The following is a 25,331-nucleotide window of genomic DNA, read 5'->3' on the forward strand; positions in this document are numbered from 1 at the left end:
CTCCTTCATTTTTGCAAATAAAAGCTTAGTTTGAGTTTAGTGTTGGGGTTTTTTTGGTTTGGTTTTATTTTTACTTTTTAAAGAAAAAAGCTGCTATGTACCTCAACTGCTACCGAGTTCTGCTGTCTGCAAGCTTCTACAATTGCCTAGTTACATGCGACAACACCCAAATACCACCAACTGTCCTCACTATAGTGCAGTGTATACATATATTGTCAACTGTATGTTGTCACACACGTGAAAGTGTATTTACATGTGTCCACTGTATGAAATTCAAGCTCCAGATTGAGAACATTATTTTTGACAACTCACATTCAATATATGCAGTGTAATTTAGTTCTTTGTGCAGACAAATGCAAAGTTTCTACCATGTATTTCCAAGACATATTATGCAACAAAACACAGGAAAAGTTGAGTTTTCTTAGGAAATATGTTCTTTATGGGCACTGAAAAAAGGAACAACAGAACTTTCAACACAAATTGGCCTTATTCATTTCAGTCTCAAAAGAAACCAGCATTTTTGCACTTGCAACTTGCCTCTTTTAATGAGAGGCAATCTCACCTCTGATTACTCTTGCAGAGCAAGATGAAATTCATGCATGTTAGCAAGGTTTACACAATATAGACTATAAAAATTAATTAAGACACATCTTAAGCAGTCACACATCAACAAAACAGAAACGTACAGGATCTCACTGTACGTATTCCTTACAGGAAAACAAAGCCTTATAGATTAATCAAGTCAAAGGAGGGCAATACTGATAGCTTTAATGACCAGTGCCATCTACCTGCAAGCTGGTTTCATTGTAAACAGTGCAACAGACATATATTTATCTTGATATAAGAAGAAAAAGCATCTCCTCACTGCCCACCTGCACCCCTCTCTTTTCCTAATGTGCTGATTCCAGTGGCAAAAAGAATAGCAATAAAGGTTAAAACCTTAACTGCCTCTTCAGTTACTATTACTAAAGCAGTCAGCTTGAGCTCTGCCCAAAGTATTCTGAGTGGGAAATGGCAGAACTACACTGCATATGATAAGCTTGTACTGGCAAGAAATACACAATGCAAAGTGAGTATTTCTTGCTTCAATCTCTTGAAGGGGAAAAGGAAGAAAAAAGTTGTGCTTTGGCAAAAATCCCTCCTGACCAAAATCATTTCCTTGAAGCCTTTTAAAAAGTTCAAATGTGTTTTAAACATTTAGCTGCCATTCTTTCTGAGCCTGAGGTTTTCAATTACTTAAACTCCTTAGGTCAAAAGACTCGGCTGACAAACTCTAGCTGTGCAGCATGCCTCTGAATTACCAACAATTGGAAAACCTGGGGGCACACTGCATGATGAACTTCCAAAACAAACATAAAAATGAAAGAGAAAGGTGCTTCAGTTAAAAGTGATAAAAATAAACCCACTGTACACAACATTTAATAGAAGACTAGTAAGGTGCCTTCTTTCACTACTGTACCACTTATCTAATGCTTCTGTGGCATTTGGAAACAATAAACATTCAGACAGGAAAGTAACAGTCCAACAAGCTACTGTAAAGAGTTAAAAAGTCAAGTCCTGATCTTGCTTAGGTCAATGCTTACAGGAACACAAGCACAGATGACCATTTTACAGCTGGTGAACTGAGACTTACGTCCCTTTTCTCTTAGAAGACTTCAAACAGATATGATACGCTTATTTTGATTGTCATGGTTAAAGTTATACAACACACAGCATCTGTGCTTAAAAAACAAAGTAAGCAAGCATTAGCTTTAAAAAGAAACAAACTCCAAACAATAAAAAGTAACCCACAGAGGTTTTGCGTAAACACAAATGACAAATCAAGTGTAAGCTTCAGCTTCAGACCCAGGGTCTGATATGTCTTTGGTCCAAGTGTACAAAATACACCACCGTAAAAACCCTATAGTCCATTATCAGCCACCTGACTCTTACGCTGTCTTACTGAGCTTTCAGTCTCTGAAGCAGCTAAAGGCTGTTCACTTATGTCTTCAATTTCTTCTCCCGATTCTTTTCCAAGTGCTAAATCCTCCTGTGAGTCATCAGCACTTGAATTTGCTGCATCTTCTTCATCCGAGACATCTTTTACGTCTGCATTCCCTTCTGCATCATCTGCGGAAAGCTCTGCAGCCTCCTCCTGCTCTTCTAACGCAGCATTCTCCACATTATCCTTCGTAATCGCTTCTTCTAAACAAAAGAAGTTTCAAATACTGAAGTTAGACTGAATCTCAGAACAATACCTATTAAAGTTACAGCATCATGTATGTATTATGCATATTCATGAAATTTATTACTGCAAACTTGCACAGGACTGAATTCTCTTTATCTTCCAGTTATTTCAAATAAATCTCCTGTAGTATTTCTCTTCCATTTTCATTTGGTTTTTGTGCATATTGGGCAAGGATAGAGTTCATTTTGTTCCACCAAGTTACAAGCTAAAGACAGCAATTTTACTTGACTCCCCAGAGAGGTACAATTATCAAACAAATCAAACACTTAGGTAAGCCAAGTAGACAGCATACTGCTCCAGTATGCATAGGTGGGCTTTTCTTTTGATAGTGAGGAACATCTAAGATTTTGAAGATGGTGATTTTGCACACTTAAGAATTCCAGATTTGGCTAAAGTCTTATGGTCAAGTGTCACGGATACATCTTCATCTTCACAGCAAATACACACAAACGTACACAACTGCAAAACAGATTTAAGTACCCTGAAGTTTTGACTTAACACAAACATACCAAAACGTGTTCTGGAACTTTACACACATTTGGTGCTGACAAGAGAGTATTTTGTGTGCAAGGTTTTGCCTCTCATGTTAATAGGGAGCAGAATAATATTCCAAAGCCCTCCCACCTAGGATGAGGAAGATGTGAGTGTTGTTCTTCTATTGTAAGGAGATGCAACACCTTCCCCTGTCTCCACACCTGCAGTCTCTGGATTCACTTGATTCCCTCCATCTCCTCCTTTCGCCAACAACAAATACTGAAGACAATTTAACGGGTTCAGAATGCTGTATCTCCTAATACAAAATATTCCCTATACCAGCATGTGGAAGTGTTCTGCCAAGCAAATTCCTTTTGATATTTAAGCAACAGGTCTAGTGAATAGGCACCTCCATAAAATACACAAACCAGTATCTCCCTTCAACACTAGAAGCTAGAGCAAAAGGCTTTTGGGTTTGGGGGTTTCTTTTCTTTCTGCTTTGCTGTCTTCCAGGCGAATGTTTTGATATCAATGTTTTAGAGCCCAACATATTAATCTTTGCCAGTGTGACTAAAATGAATACCACAATTACTGGTTCACACCTAAGTTCTTGACAGTGTATTGCTCTCCCTCCTACAAGTTTACATTTAAACCTACAGTACCTCACCCACTCAGGAGTTCTTACCAGATGTTTCAGTGCTGTATCTTGACTTGGATGGGCAAAGGCAGTCTGAAATCAAAACCAGCATCTGCATAAAGATAAAATAAAGACATTTATTAGCAGATCATCTCAACAGTTCCTGCACTTTGAAGTATTTTCTTACACATCCTTTTAAGATCGATATACAATCAGATTTAGAAAATTATATTCTCTTCCTCAGAGATAAGACCTAACTAAAAACACTGAAAAGAAGTGTTTGCTCAATGTATACCAACCAACATTCTCTGTTTTCTACTACAAAGTTTCTGCCTCCTACTTCCCTAAATTTATTCAGCATTGGAAGTGCTGGCATCTTAAGAAGAGAAACCCAGAACACAGCTGAGTATTTTTATTTATTTCAAATTTAGGAAACAATCTTGATCAGGATTTTATGTATTTCAGGGTGTTATTGCATCCCTACCCCCGCTCTCCAACACAAGATGTGCGCTTCCACCTTTTGTGCCTGTTATTTAAAGCAGAACTTAAATGCACAGAAGATATTTGTCTCACTGTCACCTGCTAAGAATAATGTAAAGAAAGAGAGACAGGGGAGACCATGTTAAAGAAATACATCTGAATCACTGAAAAGCTGTTTAGAAAAAGCTGAGATTAACTTTACATTTTTTCAGCTTTTTCATTTATTTTTTATATTTTTAAGTGAAGGAGGAATAAGGAAAGTTTGTCTTAAATCTTCATTTTCTCCCTGTTACACCACCTTGATTTGCACTCATTTGGTGATGACAGTTTAAAGAAAGAAAAGTGCAGCTGTTTAAATTGTATCATCAAAGAGATTTGCTCATAGAACAATTCTGTACATGTGTATAAAAATGTGTCTAAACACACAAACTGCTTTGAAAATCAAATCCCTGTACTACCAAGAAACACTCTCCTGGTTTTCCTTTCTATCACTAATTTTTGGCCTGAAGAGCAGAGATCCAAGTGCCAGAAATAACTTTTACACCTCCCACATGAATTTAGCAAGTTAAACAAATCAGTTAAACCAGTTATCAGCAAAACTGTTTTAAAACACATCTGCAGTTGCAGAACATGCTCATGTATCAAACAATTACTCTGAAAGAATCATGGAATGGTTTGGGTTGGAAAGGACCTTAAGACCATCCAGTTCCAACTCCCCCCTGCCATAGGCAGGGACACCTCACACTAAACCATGTCACCCAAGGCTCTGTCCAACCTGGCCGTGAACCCTGTCAGGTATGGGGCATTTATCACTTCTTTGGGCAACCTGTTCCAGGGCCTCACCACCCTCACTGTAAAGAACTTCTTCCTTATATCTAACCTGAAAACATCTATTCCCATCTGTATCTCCTTTCCCAGCTCAGTTTCTCATTTAATATTGGTATTTGAGAGGTCACAGAACCACACCATTCAAATATTCTAAGAGGAAGTAATCCCAGCTCCACAGGTAAAGCAGTTTTAGACTGTTTCCACTGAGGAAACAGAGGGCTCAGGATATGGTCCTTAATATTTGCATATATAGATAATCGGTTTGTCTGAAAAACTTTTCCTGATGTATTAGAGATTGCTATATGAATGCACCAGTTCTGGTGCAATAGAGGTCAGATTTTTCAATTAGTAGTAAGAAGTCAAACCAAAAGATTATGGGGAAGCTGTGATGTCAGGTTTCATTAAAACCAAGCTGTAACCACAAACCTATGCCCAGGAATAGAGTAAATCACTTAAACCCCGAATGTTCTTAGCCTTTAAAAATATATTTCCATCCTTTTGATTAGGAGTGCAGCAGCACACTTAAATTGCTAACTCCCATCAACATAATCCCACTCCAGCTAATAAAAATCCATCAAGCCAGTGTTCTTAGAAAGCTGGAAGTCTTCACAGAATTGTGATCATATGCATTCAATCTTTAAGTACAAATTCTTAGATACAAGAGGCTGATATAAAACTCACTTGTTTAGTGGATGGACTAAAGAAATCTAAATTGAAGTAGGGATTGCATAAAGAGGTGAATTTATTTGAGTGAAACAGTCTCAATCTTTACCAGACACATGCTACAGCACTGGAGAATGGATCTGCAGTATTGAATACTAGAGAATTTTACTAGAAGAGACTACACTGTTTCAGTTGGAAGGGACCTGCAATAATCATTTAATCCAACTGCCTGAGCAGGTCAGGGCTGCCCAAGTTAAAGCATGCTATTATGGGTATTGTCCAAATGCCTCTTAAACACTTACAGGCTTAGGGCATTGACTACCTCTCTAGGAAGCCTGGTCCAGTGTTTGACCACCCTCAGTAAAGAAATGCTTCCCAACGTCCAGTCTAAACCTCCCTGGCACAGCTTTGAACCATTCCCATGTGTTGTATCACTGGATACCAGGGAAAAAAGAGAGACACCATTAAAATAAGGTACTTCAGTATATCTTACCAGTTAAGTTTATTCTTTTTTTCCACAACTTAATACAAAGGAAAAGTTCAAGGTAACAGAAAAAGAAGGTAATATGTTTTCTTACCAGACCAAGGAACAGGCCAATCAATAAAGTAACTAAGACGAAGACTGCATATGACATCCAAACATGCATTCCAAGAGTGCCAGTGAAGTAGCTATGAATTTGCTAGAAATGAGAAAAAGATACTTAAGAACTTCAGACCTAAAACTACCTGTGATTTACACTGCTGTCACCATTACATGAATTGATTTCTAAGACCTTTCATTTAATAGTATTTACACTCAAGTCTTCTCTTTCAAGCCCTGGTCACCCTGGAATGTCATGCTATAAATCTTTTGATACCATTAAAGCTTGTTTTTCTTTATGGAGCTGTTCACATTAAGGGGCTTTTTAAGCAAAAGATGAACAATTCTTTCTTCCTACGATACTCTGCATTCAAGATGCCATATGTCATATTACTGTGGATAAATGTATGAGGAAGCCTCACAGCACACAGGAAAGTATCACAACATTCTTTATCCTTATATTCCATAAGAAAGTGCCAGCTGTCAAAGGCAGAATGTCTGATGATGAACCCACAGCATGAACCTATGCATTTGTTCTTATGGCCTCTGTTGTAGGAATGAGACCACACAGTAAGCACCCATGATAACTACAGTCACAGCATTATAGAAGTCTATGAAGCTGATTATTTAAGAAAGGTAACCTATGACTTAAACGTTTCAAACCCAAAAAAGCAACCAAATCAGGTTTAAATCAAGTGTCCTTGCATATTCACTACACAAACACACCACCAAGTGAAAAAAACTAATCTCATCCCCAAAATTACATCTGGGAAGCAGAGTGGTAGACACTTAAAAGTTGCACAAGATCAAAATACATCCTTAAATTTGGGAATTCATTCAGTAACTAAAATTAAGCCATTTAGTTCTTACATAATCTCTTTAGTTCTTGAAAGGAGCCACTCTAAGCAGATACTGAGTGATTTCTCTTATAAGTTTAAAAGAGGATAACCTGAATACAATATTAACATTACTTTTAAGTCTGTTATTCAAACCTACAAATCCAACTGACTGAACATCACATTGAGTCAGACAGTCTGGTAGGAAGTGAACAATGACATCAGACCTCTTCCAAGAGCATATCCATTAGAAAACAAACCACTATCAGCATTTTCTGAAGGTTAAAAAAAAAAGACCCTGGAATTTCAGTATTTATATATCAGAACAGCTTCCAACATTTATTAAAGCATATACAGGAATGGCACAGCATAGAGTGAGGAAATGTATAGCTGTAATATTCACCAAAGTGGAAAGCAAATTAGAGAGGGTTTCTTCCCAGAGCATTTAACCTTTCAGGAAGGAAACCAGACAGAGACAACATCATTAAACAGCAACCATGGCAGAGGAATAACAGAAGGCCATGAAAAGTTAATATTATCCAGTGAAAGAAAGAATCAAAGACAGCTTGCACAGGAAACCTAACAACTCAAAGTTTTGTTTGACTCTGGTTAAAATACTCCCTGGAAGCAATACAAACTGTTCAAACTCTACTATATTAATTTCTTGTAGCATGTTACAATACTAAGACATTTTACTACAGTCAAATAGAGTCTTTCAATCTTGGCTAGACTTGATGATTTTGAGGAAGAACAATACCAAAACTGGAAAGGTCTGAGAATTCTCAGTAGTTGCATGCTACAGGAAAACCTTTAATAGCTCCCAAATTAAAAGTATCTTGAAACATGTTTAAGTTCCAAGCATACTTCAGTGTATGTTAAGAATTTCACCTTTACTGCTGATAATTACTGTCCAAATTTGTGGTGTTCCTATGCAAATGGCATGGGATTTGAAATCCAGATGCAGAAATTCTTGCTAAAATAATAAAACCATTACCCTCTCTTCCCCTGTACAACACACTAGATGGAAGCAAACTGCAGAAGAGCAGAAAATTAACCTGGATATAGTCTTTAGGAAGAGTATTAAGTGAAAGAACCTGGTAGATACTAAATACATTCCTGTAGTTTACAGCCATTTTTGCAGCAGCTCCCAAAAAACTACTTTATCCTGTTAGCACATTTTGATAGGACATTTTAACTATACCAAGACAAGAGCAGTAAGTATTTTCAGTATTATTAACTTTTATAATCAAACTGCTATTTTTGGCTTAGACTATTAGTACTGCAGAATTCCAGAGCAAAGATATGATGCAGTCAATGTACAGTCCACGTAAGGAACATTTAAGTCTCATAAAAGGATACTAAAAATATTCAGTTAGGCTTTGACTTCTAAACAGATTATTATTTTAAGGAGGATGGAAAACACTACCACATAGTTACTTACCCTGATATATTCGGAGAGGTGAAATAGCCCTGCCATGCCATGCATCCTAGAAAACAAAGAAACAGAAGGAACAGGTTCTAAGAGACACAGGAATTGAGATATACAACAAAACACAGGGACCAGAAAAAGATTCTATAGACTTTCAATGCCATTCAGGCCCCAGTAATTGTCAGATGAAGGCTACTGCAGACACATTTTCTCTGCATTATGTTCATTTAAGCCAGCTCACTGCAAAACACTGCAGCAAGGACTTGAAAAATAACATTTGAACATAATGAAGAAATAGCATTTCCAAAGCTTAATCCTGTGCAGTCATAACTGCCTCTTCCCCATCTCACAGCAGCACGTAGCCCTGTAGCTCCTCTCCCCATTACTAAATATCCTGAAGCTCTTCTTCATTCTCAGATGAAAAATAAGGGCATTCACTGGATCTTCGACAGGGGTTTGCACATAATAGCTTTAACCGGAATGAAATTCAGGCCACTCACATCTTTGGTTCACCCTTTATCTCATGCAGGCATTCTACGCTATTTCAAAGCAAATCCAATGCTCTGAAAACAAATTCTGATATACTGTGTAAGCACTGTACTGTTTCTTATTTTAAAGGAGGACACAGGACTTCCTTGTACACATATAAACAAAACATCCTTCAAGCTAAAGGCTGCCTGCCCCGAGTAGCCACAAGTCCTGAAGTAATAACCTACATAAACATGCATTTAATTCCAGTACTCAGCAGATAACAAACTCACACTTACATAATGCTCAGTGGCTGAACTTTTTTCTTATATGGATTTCCAAAGATGATATAAATAAGCCTTAGCAGGCATGAACAAAAGCAAATGCAGAAAATAAACTGCTTTTAAAAGGTAGGAAACTGAAAAGGAGGCTGTCAGTACAGATTGCTTCTGCAAAGCCTACATGTCCAGGGAATAAAGGCCTTTTGTCTATAAGCTGTCAACATAGCATCCTGAATGAATAATGAGCTATAAAACATGTTCCTTGTTAATAAAAACAAAGTGTTACATTATAGAAGACGGAGACTTCCATCCTGCCACAGGCTCCACAGCTTCCCATTTTCTCTCTAAAACATAACTTTGAAGATCTTCCAATGTCCGTGAGCCTCGGTATCTGCGAAATACTCCATCATTGGCACTGAAGAACCAGAAACAGGCATTAACAGAGATATCCCTTAAACTGTATCCACAGTAAAAAAGAAAACAAACCCAAAACCAAACAACCCCAAAATCCCCATATACATTATCTATAGATTCGACTTACTCAAAGTTGAACACCTAAGCATTTTCAGTATGCTTTGAAAACAAAATCCATGCTGGAAAGTCTCAGTTTCTAAGCAGCATGAGCCTTTTGTCATTTATTAAAATTGCTCTTTTTCTTAAATATTCACTCACGCTACAGCAAATACAAAGCATGAGGTTGACAACCAAACCATTTCTAGACACAATTTAGAATATCATGATTTAATTAATAGTTCAATGTTTAAAGGATGACATCTTCTTATTGAAGAAGAGATACAGCAAACATCTTTTTTTATCTGTTTTTAACAGTATTGATAACAGAGAACATAATAAAGTCACTTAAACTAAAGTCTCAGATGAGGACTTCAGCATACAATCAAAACTCTTGCAGTAACCTGAACTGAAATAAAAAGTCAGTATTCCTTCATTTTCACTTCAAGTGACAAGGAGGAGGCAATATCTACATACTGATACTGAGTCAACAGATGAAGGATTCTAAGCAGTAACAGAAGCAGCGCAACAGTGGAAAATTTCTGTACTGTTTTCCATGCAATCTATGTAGTCACTCATTCAAATGAGATATTTTAGTAACACTTCAATAAGGTCAAGTATGTCTGCTCACACATTGTCAGGTTTCTAGAAGGCAAGGCTGCAAACCTGCACAAGCTTTTACAACTGATACTAAGTACTGTTTCCAGACTGAAAAAGCATCACTTCAGGTACAAAACTGTAGGAGAACCTTCCATCTTAAGTTAAAAATACAACCTTTCTGTTCATTAAGTGCACTGGGCTCCTGAGAATGTTTTAGAGATTAACAAAAGTGAAATAAGCCAGTTGTTCATCTTCCATGCCACTGTTCAAACAGGACAGGAATATATATATATACTGAAATAGGCAAATGTTTGTAGTATGACACACTTACTGATAAATTGTAGGAAGTGTTGTGATAAAGAAACGACCACTCAAGCCTAGAAAGAGAACAAAAAAACACATCAAATGGTTAGATAAATCTGAAATTTCTCAGCATTCTGACTTATCTATAAATACCTACAAATCTGTATTTGTAGATTAGAAAGCAGCAGACTGCATACACTCTTTTGTAAGTACGGCTAACAGTTTGTCTTCAAAAATGCTACAAACTTTAACAGACACCAAATACTGCCAACAAATTAAGGTAAAATGCTGATCTTGAAGAATGTTTACTGCAAGGTAATTTTTCTTCACTGATTTCTTAAATTGCTATCTGCACACAGCTGAAGTTGCTGACCAGACCAGCAGTGTGCCCCTCCAACCGAGAGAAAGAAGAGCCATACTAACACACCCATAATTCCAGGGTGCTGTGTGCTAGTATCTGTGCATAGCCTCATCCATATGACCTTTGCTTCATCTAGAAAGTGGGGCCACAATAGAAGACAGCATTGACAACAATGACTTACAATTCACCCTCTAGCTGACTAGAAGTTATTCCTCCCAAATGATCCATACATACTGTATAACCAGTCATACCCTGTAGGAAGGCTCAATCTCTTTCATAAACATGACTGTAGCAAGATGACATTCTGGATGTCTCTAGGTTGTTATCTTTCCTTTGTATACATCATTCCTCTCTAGGTAAATACAAATCGTATGTGAACAGATCAACAATAAAGCTTCAGATGTCTTAGTATTCTGTAAAATACTGCTAACTTAAGACATAAGAGTCATTTTTGCACCATCCACAAGGGTGTGTCACAGAATCATAGAATGGTATGGGTTGGAAAGGACCTTAAGCTCATCTAGTTCCAACCTGCCTGCCATGGGCAGGGATGCCTCACAATAGGACCATGTTGTCAAAGGCTCTGTCCAACCCGGCCTTGAACACTGCCAGGGATGGAGCATTTCCACTTCTCCAGGCAACCTGTGCCAGTGCCTCACCACCTTCACAGTAAAGAATTTCTTCATTATATCTAACCTGAACATCCCCTGTTTAAGGTTGCACCCATTACCCCTTACCCTATCACTACAGTCCCTGATGAAGAGCCCCTCTCCAGCATCCTTGTAGGCCCTGTTCAGACATCGGGTCATGCCAGCATTTTGAGCATCAGACATAAGACAGCAGGAAGAGTAAAGGAAAGTTGAAGCAGGGCTTCAAGAGGTTAACTGGAATTAATCCCCACAATGAAAGGGGCTGTTTCACTGACTGGCAAATACATAGTAACCTTTTTACAAGCATCACTAGCAAATGACAACATAACTCATAGGACAGAGAAAAAAAACAAACCAAATTATCTAAAAGCAGCTTGAGGGACAGAAGGTGTTTGAAGTTCTCCAGCTTTGCACTCAGTATTGCTACAGAGGAACAGGCGCAACCACTTCCAGCTTCACTACTGCATTAAGTACACTAGTGAAGATCTCCCAGTACATGGCTCAGCTGTAAAGCAAAAAGCTCCCTAACATCTCACAAGTAGGCTGGCTGTACGACTCCACTAGCTAAGCTGTCAGCTGAAGATATTCTCTCCACTCTGCTTCCAGATCTGAAGAAAGTCAGGGCTACTTGACACTACTACCTCCTACCAATTAGAAAACATGCAAGTGAGAAGAAGAACACATCTAAGTGCTTTGCAATACAATTTATTTATTATTCAACACATCCAAATTAGAGACTGCAGGAATGGAAAACATGCTACTAATGGAGTTTGGGGGGGGGGGGGGGGGGGTGTAAGCGGTAAGTACTTCAGAGATTATAACCCCTAGATACAGAGTCTAAATTCCTTTAGCCAGCAAATGCCATTCATATAAATTATCAAAGTAAAGAGTACAAATCAGTTATTTAACTTTTCTTTTTATAAAGTTCTGTGAAAGTCTTTTGGGAAATTAAGTCCTAATTTGGCTTTCAATAAAGCAAACATCCTTTGGCACAAGGAATAAGCTGTGGAAAAAGGATTGTAGCAAGAGAGTTTCTGTCTTTAGAGACAAACATGAGCCAGACTGAACTAAGCCAAGGATTTTCAGAAGTTTCAGTAGTAATGCTATTCCTAGTGTGAAATCCCTCATGGAACAGGCCAAAAATGGTTATGGGCTGTGATTTTTGTTGTTGCTGTTGTTTGGGTTGGTCAATGGGATTTTAAGATGTTTAAATCAAACAAAGCACAAGCACGTTTAAGGTTCCAAAAAGGAAGCCATCTTCATTTCAACTTTTCAGCTGTCTGCCTTTATTGCTATGACAGACAGGGTGGTGGAAAACTATAAAGCAGCTAAAAGCTGTGCCAGCACAGGGAGGTATAAAGTAAACAAGAACACAAGTGTACCTCAGAATTAATCAAACAGACAGCACAGCTGCACAAGAGAAACCTAGGTGGGGAGCCATAAAGAACATAATGAGCTTAAGAACAGAGAAAGTCATGGGAACACGGAAAAGAGTCTCTGAAATCCTTACGAATGCTAGTCAGGCAAATAGAAAACTAGCTCTCTTACCAGTAACCTAACCTAAAGCTACTATCAACAGTCTCAGCATAAATAATGACATCTACAAAATAGAAAAATCTTTTTGCCAAAAATGCATCTAACCACCCCCCAGATTTTAGTTGGAGGTTTGTTGCTTATCTAAGGTACCTCCTTAGATCAGTAAAACCACTTGTGAGCAGCCAGCTATAAAAGGCTTAGAACAGACAGGTCTTGTGTGTGCTTAATACAAACTTGAACTGGGTAGTTAACGTGAATTACAATTAAGCATCTGTCTTTGCTTGCAAATCAAACACCGACACGCACCCACTATGAAGTCAACAGCTACTCAAGAATAGGAGAAAACCTTCAGTATTTGCACACTCACACCCTAAAATACACAGAGAACATGGATTTCATCTAAAAATACAGCTGCTTTCATCCAGTAACTACTCAAAGAAGATTACAGAAGATGCAAGAAGTCTTGTTTTAACAGCTAAATGTTGGGATTTGTAGCTTAAAGAAGACTCCACAAATATACGCAACTTTGAGATCAAGATGCACCTCTGTTACTTGATCTTGAAATACTGAGTGTTTCAATATAAAAAAAAGGAAATACTAAGCACTACAACATCAAGCAACTGAAATATGCTGTGAATCCATTAAAGCTCTGGTGGACTTAGAATTTGGGCATCTGCTGTAATTAAGCACTATGAACGGCTACTTTCTCCTGCAGGTTTTGGAAGTGAAATTTTATGCACCTCTGCATAAAAAAATAGTGGTGTTCCTCTCATTTAATGCATTTCTTACTACTTTCAATTTGATGAAGGAGTTATATAACTAAAGCTAATTAAGGTACCATTGTGCAAGCAAGAACACGAGATAAAGCCCTTAAGCACACCAACCAAAAGGCTGAAGCATAAGCCTATTGTAAAAATACCTCAATAACTTTGGAAAGCTTCCAAAGGAGCTCATACATCTTCAAAATTACATCAGCACCAAAGGTTAAATACTTAATAAATCTCTGTTTTCTGCTTTGAGTATTCGTTAGTTTTAGAAGAGGCTGCAGTTTTAATGCTTTGTGCTGACCTGGATATTTCAGGCATATTGCACATGCTTTGATACAAACTCATCAGTTTGGGTCAATCCTTTGACTTGCAGAAGTCAAACATTCTCAGAGGTCAAGACTCTCAGCAATTAGAAATGCAAATATTTAAAGAACTTCTGGTTTAAAGTCACATTTAAAGTCTTAAGAACCTGGCATCACTCAGCAGTCAGAAAAATCCAGGCCAAAAGAAAGCATCAAGTATGTGAGCCCTTAGATCCCAACACGACCAAATTTTTCTACCAGGAAGAAAAATTTGAGACCTTAAGTATTTTATTTTTAGAGCCTTAATTCTCAAAGTGCATTTTTAAGTCAGTTATATCCAAATCCACAATCAAGATAGAAATCCTTTTATTTGAATACTGTATAAGCAAAAGAATCCCTGTCTAATTGGGAGAAAACAGGATAGGATTATAATGAAACACAATCTGCAGCCTTAACTCTGGAGTAATTATTAGCTTGTTAATGTGAAGGAGTTGGCTTTAAATTTACATCTATGAAAAAAGTAATATTTAAATTCCTCTATTTAATATACAGTTAAAAATTAATATACACACTAAAGGAGAGCGCCACATCAGCAGCTTTTTGGCATAAGGCTTTATATACTTCTAAATTTTTAAGAAAACAGTAACCTATCCAAGGTCTAGAGCAGCTGTCATTTTCTTGTGAAATGACATTGCTGTATCTGAGACGAGAGTTTAAGTAATTTTCCTGCTGTTTATCTGACAAAGCTCACTTGTTCAGTGTGTTTTCAACTAATAAAATGGACATGTTTTCCACACACTTTTAATGGTTGAAAGTAAAAAATCAGTAAAGCTTAGCCTTTTAATTCTAGTAATATCTCTGCCTAACTCCATCAGTCTTTTGATACTGCTGATAAAATCTTTTATCCCCTCAAAGCTAAAACAAGCATGAAGCACTCCCAAGCAATGCAGAGATTTAAACAATACTGGTACTGCTTACACAAACGTGTTCAGAACTTTGGAGGGCGTCACTAAGGGAATAAGTAAGATTATATTCATGTTTAAGTGGACATTTAGGAAACCCTTTTTAGAAACACATTTGCAGATAGGCATCACCAACAGAAAACAGTGACGTCTACTTTAAAGCACTACTAAAATTAAACGAGACTATCATCCAGCACCATCATGGAAACAGTTAAGAACTTATTAAAGCAGGCTCACCCTGTGGTAATGTTACCACACCCTGAAACTCTCTGTAACTGGAAGCTACAGAACTAGGTTCTTGTGCGGACAGTTTGGAGAGAGGAAGGAGACAGGCAACAGCTTTCAGTGAAGTAGATTAAAATAGACAATAAGCCCCTTTTAATACAGTATTAAGCCAGATAACTCCCCTAGTTCATTCATCCTTCGAGTTTATAAACTTAGGCTCACAGGTATGAACTCTATAGAGAAACAAAATGTAGATAACATTATTTTCTCTTTTCTGACTTGGCTGGTATCCCAGGTATTCCAGTAAAAGAAAGCACACCCCAAGATACTAAGTGGTATTTATAGTAAATAATCCCTTTCATTAAAAGTGTTTCATACGCTACCTGGCTCTTGAGTGACATCCACCTTTCCAACAGTGATATCTAGATGTTCGCTTTCCCTTGCAAAATTCTCCCATGTCAGTTCAATCTGCCGACAAGCTGAACACCAAGGAGCATAGCTGGAGAGGGAAGACAGATTAAATATGTATCAATCACAAAAAAAAGGCATTTTTTTTTCAAGTCTACAAAGACAATCAAGTAGGTTTTGGATCAATCTCTATGTTCCTCCTCATGTTATTAAAACAAAACCAGATCTCCACAGACTTGAGAAATTCACATCCAAGGCTCATACCAGTTGTGATATATTCTATTTGCATATGAAATAAATTCATTTCCATGGCAGCTCTCTGAATTATTGAAGCCAGGCTGTCCTCTGAAGCAGTATCCTTCACTGTAACACTTTGCATTGACTTCCTGCTTCTCAGAACTTCTAGAAATTACATCTGCCTTAGCCCACTACTCAGTATATCCAAACATTCCCTTTCTGACAGCATGTTTTAATATTTAAAATGAGTGCATATCAAATTCCTACTGCTCAGACCAAATGTTGTTCTCAAGTCTTGTTTTCCCCCAGGATTAATTTCAGCAAAATAAAAAAGCATTTTTCAAGAGCTGAGTTTTCTATACTACTGATTGGAATAACCAAACTAAGTTGGCAGTTGTTACTGATAGTAACAACACAGAGATAGAACAGCTAATGTGAAAGGATAGTATCAGATAATGCTTAAATGCTGATAACCCCCTATTTGCCATCTACATGTATTTTAACACAACTTTGTTGACAAACTCCGTGTCAAACTTGTGCAGCTGGCAATGGTCTAGCATATATGCAATTAAGGTAACATAGAACAGCTAGGTATAGCATGTAACTGAGCCATGGCAACTGACCATACACAGACTCAGTCTTTTACAAATAAAAAGATACCTTCACATGATTTAAGCTAATATACGGGGGGGGGGTAGAGGTGGAAATGTATATATGCAGATTTCTGGTAGCAAAAGTTGTAGGTCTAGAGACACGCTACTTCTCACAGTAATACACAGATGCTACCACACTCCTCATCCATTTATAAATTTAGGCTCACAGGTATGAACTCTATGGAGAAACCAATTTCTTTATGGGCAGAGTCCAATATCCTTGTCAGCCACATAACTACTACAGTCTAACCAGGACATCTAGAAAGAGCTCCCTTACTACTTCAGTTTCTCTGCCACTACTACTATCTGACCTAAAGAATGGCACTTCCTATTTTCTGGCTCTTTTCTGATCAGGAATGATTACTTTGGTAGTGGCTGTGGACAGAGATCTCCCCAGCCACCTGCAGATGTTTCATGTAACTAAGACTGAACCTAAACCAAGCAATTCCAAACAGAAGAGATAGAATCAAACTTATTATCCCATGGCAGTTTTGAAACTTCAGTATTTAAAAAAAGGAAATAGTGACACTTGGAAGTTAAAAGGATACAACTTAAAAATACATGTTGTATTTGACTGTAGTAAAAATTTATGACTCTTAAGTATGAAAGCAAATACCTTGGTTCTTTGAATCAACATCATTCTGTGCAAGAACATCCCAAAAAAGTACATAAATCTTTTCCTGCCAAGAAACAGACCTTTGGCATCTTTTAAAAAGATGCTGGAAATAAGTTTCACGTGCAATGCTATTTGCCATTGTGCTGCTGGCCAATAGAGGGCTTTTAATTAATAGTTTGACAGACACTGTAGTTTAAAAACAGTATTATTTCATGACAGCAGCTTGACTGATAAGTAAGAAACTCCATACATCCATCAGATAATGCTACTGATGTCGCTCTAAAATTAAACAATGAAGTTGGAATAGTTTCTAAATGCAGCTTCTCTAAATGCATCAAACTCACAACATGAGATTTTCATGATTAATACACTTGTTGGTCTATTTAAGGCACTATCGGATGCTGAAATAGAAATTTGGGCCCTATTAACATTTACATTTGACATTCATGAGCATTTCTCCTAACTGAAATCAAGTGGAATATTCATTATACATGGCTGATATTAATGTAATTATAAATATTTTCTTTAGCTCAAAGCAGCATTAAAATCCAGCTATTTCAGTTTGGTTGTCACTGAACATAACAGCAAGCTTCACAAGCAGCCTCAGTCATTGGCTTCCTAGTTTTTATTACCAGCACTGGATATGGGATGGCAACGGTCACATCTGATGTGACAAGATCCATCCACTTATGCTGAACACTGGCATAGAAAATCAGGATTAAAATATTTACTTTACATTCCTCAAATTACATGTCCAATTTTGCCAGCCAGTAAACAACCTGTCCCTACACATATACAAGAGAGAACTGACAATGGAGATCAGATTTCTCAAGAGTTATCACTATTTACTTTAATATCCTCACTTTTCTGGGGCTTTAACATCTTACATTTGTTATGCAGCATTTGAAGCACAACGGAATCCAGGACTGCCTTGCTGCTTCTCCCAGTCTTTAAACCTTACTTTCAGTAAGTTACAGAAGAGTAAAACACTTAGGTCACCTTTATCCAAAGTTTCCAAAAGCTTTCTGCACCCTGAAGAACTGAAGCTTAAGTAGGTACTTTATTTCAGTGTAGGCTTGTAATGAATCTTTTAGAACTGTGGCTGATTTGTATTCCTCCAGGAGTCATTGTATAACTATTATTCTTATACTCCCAGATAAAAATCTTTAGGAGTAAAAAAGCAGAGCCATGTGCATGCTGTGAAGCCAGTCTGCATTATTTTTCATCAAGTCAGAAGACACAAGACCAGGTCACTTACAAAAGCAGATGTAACCAAATTTCTCAGGCCATACTCCACAGACACACAAAGACGTAATTAGCACCTTGCCAACACCACCAAATTTGGGGGCTGTTGCTTGACCTTCTCCCTTTGTACAAGGGGGTACCTTTAGCCATTAACTTGTTTTCACTGTGCCCTACAAATGTGCCAAATAAACATCACTCAAGTCTTTCCAATTTAAAATCAAAGTCCTTTGGAATTTAAAGCAAGACCTGGGCACCTGGTTAAGGAATTTTTTGTAGCCTGTTGCACATTAAAAAGCAATTTACTGAACTCCACATTTAAAAATCAGATTGAAAACACCACATAGCTGTAAATTACACATAGCCAAGTTATTCACTGCAGGCTGGTAAGGGACATTTTTCAACACACATTTTGTTTGTGGTATTACCAGATCTCTTACATAGCACGGTTTTACAATTGAAAGATCTTTACTGTCTACTCTCCACAAATAAAGCAACTACCACCTATCTTCTGGTCAGGTGCATTGCAAGAACAATTGACCAAAGTGGATTATTATCACTATTTCAAAGTAGCTGGGTGTTTCCAAGTTCCTACTCCAATCCACTACAATACCTGAAGCTTTTTCAGACAGCATACAGAAAGCAATCCAAAAGCAAAATTTCAAACTCTTAAAGACAAAGTCAAAGTCTGTGTCTATCTTTGACCTAAAGCATAAAAGATGAAAATCTGGTTTACAAATACCAGCAACTTCACTGACAGCTGCAATAAAAAACATACTTCAGTTAAAACTAGGTGGAGCAAATGTGCCATTCGCTAGAGTTGATCAGTAAACTCAGACTGACTTCACAAAGATTAACTCATTTTCCCACTCCAAGTCACCAATCTCTTTTCTTGTAACTGCCTGGGTAGTGAATTCACCAATCCTCTCATGTTCAAATGAATTTAACTGTCTCTTTTTATCTGCTTTCTTGCTACCACTATCAGCAGCAATCAGACATAACCTAAAATACCATTCTACACTTGGATGGCAATTCCACAAAGTTGCAAGAAACCAGGAATAAAGGAAAAAGCAGCTTGTGCATACAAGCAGGAGAGGAGCTGCTAAAGAGAAAACTGCAAATTAGGCAAAAGGAAAATTTCCCCATTTAGTCTAGCTTTTCTTGAGTCAAGACACATAACTTATTGGAAACAAAGCTATTTGCTGGATTTCAGATTCTGAGTACTATTAAAATTCAAGGTCCAAATGTTGAGACAGTACCTAATAAACTGCTAAAAGAAGTACCAGCATGAAATAATTACTACTTTTAGTCTTTTAAGTAGCTTTGCCTTATTGCTACACATTTCATAAGCATACAAAGAAAAAAAGATAGTGCCTGTTGTCTTTGGGTGTTACCTTAAGCCTATCATTTGATCCCTCCTTGTTCCTAAATACAGATAGGTCTTAAGGGAGGATAGGCAGCTTTGTAATTTCAACAAACAATAAGCTTCAGAAGGTCAACTGTATGGTTTTAGTCTAGTTTTTGAGTGAGCAGGTAGTACCAAAGATATAAAAGTCAGCCCCTGTAATCTACCAAGACCTGCACCACAATAATACATGCTCTGGAAGCTGACAAGAAGCTTTCTCCAGTGTGCCAAAACCCCTCCAAAACAGCCAGGCAAAATCTCACAATGCAAAACCAGCTGCTCCACAGAAGTCAACCAAGTTTCTTTACAAGCTGCCAAATGCCCAGCTACCTCAAACAGCACATAAAGGAGGTTTCTTCCCTGGATTCTCCAGCCAAGCTTTACTCACATGCCTTAAATCATGGTTGAGCCCGCTGAACTGACAACACACCAAGGCATCACTCTGGAGAAGCTGTTTCAGGATGCATGCTCAACATCATGAATAGTGCTGTGATGAACTACAAGCCAAAGCATATTCTGCAAGTTAATATTTCAACTGCTATTTCCATTTGTTCAACAGCTCAGTAATGAAATGCATTTGAAACTTCCAAGAACAGGAAGAGAAGCAAAGCAGGGTATATCATAATTATTCAGCTCTCTAGTTTCAAAACCAAGAAAAAGACATGAATACCATCTGCAATTAAAAAAAAAGACCCTAACAACTTTCCATTCACAAGCTTTTTGGTTTTTTTTAAAGATGGAAAAATTATTTTTAAATCAGAAAGCAAATCAATCACTGAAAAATTATGTGGAATCTTCTAGAACTTCAGCAGATTAAGTTCCATCATTCTACATAGTTTTGTCCCCTTCTATAATAGTAGGGCATCTGCTGCCAGGATATTTCAGTTTCACATTGCATCAGCTGCTGCTCAGGCAATGCACAGCACAGTAATGAGCCACATGTTCAGTTATTAAATAAGAGTCCATATTTAATTTGGTCACTTCCTCAGAGCCCAGTAAAGAGGGCTGCAGGAGCTTCAGAACCAGAGCTTTGGTAACTTCATTTTTCATTCGGCTACTTTTTAGTTGTGTAGCGGTGGTTTTGTTTTGGGTTATTTTAGGAATAAGACAAAGAGAAGCCTGGATACTAACAAACTGAGAATGAGTAAGAGACTATACAGGTGACAGAAAATTCCCAATCTTACTGAACTCTCAAGCTAAGCTACAGTGATTGTTAAATAATTTTTAGTATTATTCAAGAGTTTGTTTACATAAAGTAGTTTCATGTTTTTAAACAAATGGTTTGGAACACCTAAATACCAAAACATATAGCTAGATTTGCAGCACACTCCCTTAAAACTACAGACAAAAGTGCTAATGGGAGGACTGAACCCATGATAATCTGGCTTACTAGATAGAGACACAATGTTTAACCATAAATGACAATGAGAAAATAAACTATAGGCCTATAAATTAGGTATGATAAACTAGCCTTGAAAACATTACTATTACTTACACTATTGTCCCAATTTTCACCTGGCTAGAATTAAAATAGAAGATTAAAACATTATTTTTTAGATACACACAGCCCTAAGTTTGTACTGAAACAAGCAGGAACCAAAGCATTTAACACCCTGTGTGGGAACTCAGCTAGTTTTCCCTGATGGGCAAACACCTGAAGTACTGCAGGTGCAACAGAAGCACATTAGATAGTTTCCCTTGTAACTAGAGGCACAAAGCCTACAAGTCTATTGTTGAGGGGATTGTCTGTTTGTCTGAATCTACTGTTAAATTAAGACAAATCAAGCTTGAAGCAAGCTATGTGTCCAAATGCAAAATGCACATTTAAATAAACAGATCGGAAATTACTATATTCCGGACAGGTACAATATTAGGGACAAAAGACAAACTCCTCACACTAACAAATCATTATCTTGCAGCTACAGACTTGAAACAAGTGAATAAGGAAACCTTTGAAAATGGTTCGTTCCAGCATCACACTCACAGCACTTAGTAAGGATCTGTGTGCTGCGATAGTAACAGTAAGCAAAAAGCGTTGCAGTATCTTTCAGGAGCACAAAGTGATCCAGATGTTTTTATCAATGAAACACAGCAGTGCTTCCAGTGCCTGCAGTTTTGTCAGCTATGAATAACCAAATACTTTCAGCCAAGTCAACTAGGAGGGATAAAGGAAGAAGAGTCCTATTTACACTACAGATGCCACACACAAGTAATTTCAGACTTAGGTTTCTCTCTTTGTGCACCTGAGAACAACAAAGCGGTGGCATACTTTAATGTACGTACACTACTTTCACAAATCCAAAGCATGACACCAAAGAGAAGTAGCAGCACCCATTCTTACTAGGGCAGAAGATTTCAAGCCTTTTTAGACACAATTAAATATCTCAAACTCTCACTAACAGAACAGTAGCATTAGTTTATCATCCACAATAAAACCAACAGTTCTTTCTCATTTGGAAGAAAAGCAGAAACCGCTAGAACTATACCACAGAAAGCAGCATGGAGAACCAAGGATCTTTCACACATCAAGCACTGCACATACAAATAAGCCTATTTCAAGCAATGCAGCAACATGTACTATATTCTGCTAGCACTAAAGCTAACTTTGCCTCTGTTGCTATTGTCAGCTACCTGTCACTCCAAACCATGGCACAATCTTTCAAGTGAAGTAAGGACTCACAGGATTTCAACTTTCACTATCCCAATGATGCTGATTTCAGTCAGTTCCTCTCCTCTTTCTTCCTCAGAGGCATGCACCACTAATTATTTAAGTATTTTCTCTTAGAAAGAAGAGCTCTGAATCACCATAAGGAACCTTACTCCTCCTTAAGATTCACCAACACGTGTATGAATCAGTAACTTTCAAACCATAGCTTGCACACAGGACTAGGATGTCAGAAGTGGAAAAAGTTGAATTTACAAAAAAAACTTATATTCTTCCACTCCAAGATCATCCCTTCTCCCACTTTTTAGAACACAATAAGTTAAAAGGGGAAAAAGGTACTCAAAATCAAATCCAAATCCTTAGCCACAACAGTGAGGATCCCTGTGTGCCCCAGTCAACTATTTCAGGATTATTCACTGATTAATACCAGGTGTCCAGTAGGATTCTGAGCAGCAAAGCTCTAGGGGAAGTGACAGTCCCTCCCCCAAATAAGAGGCTGGATAACTCAAATCCAATACTAAAAGAAAACCTAAAGCAGCTGGATAAGTATTTATAAGGGAACACAAGCTCATAGGTTGATGGGCAACTCAATTTCAAACTCAAGCACTTCCACAAACAGCAGCACACACGCCCCAATAAAATACTATTTCATAACTGCACAGCACACAGATATCATGTGAGCATACAGCCTACTTAAACTACTTTTTTAACTGCTATCTTTAAACAACACCCAAGTTCTTTTCCCCCATTCTGAACATAAGCAGGTGAGCTAGCCTCCAAGAAAACTACATGCAGTTCAAGAACAGTATCATGTTACAAGTGAAGCCCTAACACCACTATAGTTAGTCAGAAGGACTTAAACATGTAGATGAGGCCCTCAGTGACATGGTTTAGTGGTAAACTTAGCAATCCTGGGGTGATGGTTGGACCTGATGGTCTTAAAGATCTTTTCCAACCTAGCTGATTTACGATTCTATGAAATCCCCAGCCAGCAATAGGCAACCCTTTCTATCTGTCACCAGAATAAAGCAACATCAGCACTGAGAAGTTAATGAAATGTGATGCATCTCTCTTGAAGAGACAGCTCTCTTCCAGACCAAGGCAGCCAGCAGTGAGGATACCAGCGTGTTGTGTAACACACTCAATTCAGAAACCTGCTCCTACTAAACATTACCTACCAAATTCAGCCTTCCTCTCTTGCACAGAACCCAGCAAAAGTCCCAAACAGGTAAGCAGTGCAAGGTGTAGAGCCCGACACTATTCCTTAGCAGCCAGTTGTCCTGAACACCGCCGATAAGCTCATTGAAACGTGCCCGGTTTAACCTTGGGGCGCATTGCGCCCGCTCAGGACGAAAACCTGAGGGAAAGCTCTTTTAACTCGATCACCTCATGTAAGGTGAACGTGTGCCTGTAGCCCAGGGCCCGCAACGCTTGGTGGAAGCAAGGACCACAGCCATTAGGAATCCCTGTGTGTGTCCCTCAACACCCTTCCTGGGCCTGCCACCGCATGGGGCGGGTAAGGTGCGCGGCCGCTCCCGCACCACCCTCAGCGGGACAGGAAAGCCAGCACCGCCCGGCCCCTCTCCGCCCGTACCGATGCAACCCGGGACGGGCTTCAAACCGACCACCCCATATAGGGATTTCCTCCCACTTTCTCCCCTCCCGGCCCGTTGCCTGTGAGGGTGGGGGGGAAAGCGGCCGTTACTCACAACTCCAACATCCACTGGCCCTGCAACACCAGGCTCCAGTTGGAGCCGCCCAGCACTTGCACGCGGCTCCGCGGCTCGCCGGGGCTGCCCGCCCAGGGCAAGGACGAGATAGCGGCGGCCGGACCCAGCAGCACTGCGAGGACGAGGGGTAACAACACGGCACCAACAACAAACCTCGGCCGGCCCCGGCCGCCCGCCGCCATGTTCCGTCCGCCCTCAGGAAGTGAGAGCGGCAGCGGAGGCGGGGCCCGCGCGGCGCGGCCGTTGGGCGCGGGCCGCCCCCTGAGGTGATCTGAGGTACGGGACGAGGCGGCGGCACAACCGGATAGAGATCGGTGGTACCGGCACGGAGGGAGGCTGCAGGCACAGCCCCTGCTCCAAGCAGGAGCGCACTCAGCAGGTTTATGAGTGTTTCTTCTGTTTGGGAGCCCATAACGGGATGTTCAAGGTTCTCAGCGAGTTCCGAGTGATAAAAACTGGTAAACACTTGGCTACGATGCTCTTAGGTACCAGCCCTGTTAGGCTGCAATGCAGGATCGTGTTTAAGTGTCCTGGCAGCCCGAGATCTTCCCTGTGAGGGTGCTGAGGCACTGGCACAGGGTGCCCAGAGAAGCTGTGGCTGCCCCATCCCTGGCAGTGTTCAAGGCCAGGTTGGACACAGGGCAACCTGCTCCAGTGGAAGGTGTCCTGCCCATGGCAGGGGGTTGGAGCTGGATGAGCTTAAGGTCTTTTCCAACCCTAACTATTTTATCATTCTATGATTCAATTCTCAATGGTAACTGGGACAGTCAACTTCCTTAGCCCAGAAAACTGGCCAGAAAAAAAAATAAGGTATCACAGTACAGGTCTGAGTTGCTGTCCTCCCTGAAACAAATATCAGCTCTTTTTTGGCTGAAGGCTGTCTTGTCTTGCAATTTGTGGTGAATTTTCTAACAGCTACTCCAAAACTTGGTAAGCTCTGTTGTTAAAACATTTACACTCAATTTGTCTCCAGCAGAGGAAACAGTAAGGCTTACCACATCTGGGTTTTTATTTTATCACTTTGCCAGTTTGGTTTATGAGGAACTTTTACATTACTCCCATATTTCTTCACAGGAATCTGGGCTTTGCTCTAGTTGTTCCTTAAAACCCAAATATTGATGCGGCCTTTATTTATTGACACTGAAGTGGACTCAGCATTAGCTTCTAGGGACAGAAGTACAAGATTGTTCCTAGCCAGGAGGACGTTAGCAGGAGCTGTAAGCTTCTACTCCTTCTCCAACAGGCCTACCTGTTGC

At 39.0% G+C, this 25,331-nt stretch overlaps 1 protein-coding gene across 1 annotated transcript; it reads right to left on the minus strand.

Moving 5' to 3' along the window:
• Positions 1-419: 419 nt before the first annotated feature.
• On the minus strand, positions 420-24,261 carry TMX4 (thioredoxin related transmembrane protein 4). The gene is made up of 8 exons (XM_034061253.1): positions 24,055-24,261; positions 15,503-15,618; positions 10,345-10,390; positions 9,190-9,318; positions 8,167-8,212; positions 5,888-5,989; positions 3,387-3,450; positions 420-2,184 (listed from the first exon to the last, which is right to left on the minus strand). The coding sequence occupies exons 1-8, from the start codon at positions 24,255-24,257 to the stop codon at positions 1,901-1,903; spliced, it is 990 nt and encodes a 329-aa protein (XP_033917144.1). The 5' UTR covers positions 24,258-24,261; the 3' UTR covers positions 420-1,900.
• Between the last annotated feature and the right edge of the window lie 1,070 nt (positions 24,262-25,331).

The sequence above is a fragment of the Melopsittacus undulatus genome, chromosome 3 (genome assembly GCF_012275295.1).
Source record: "Melopsittacus undulatus isolate bMelUnd1 chromosome 3, bMelUnd1.mat.Z, whole genome shotgun sequence".
In the NCBI taxonomy this organism is placed as follows: Eukaryota; Metazoa; Chordata; class Aves; order Psittaciformes; family Psittaculidae; genus Melopsittacus; species Melopsittacus undulatus.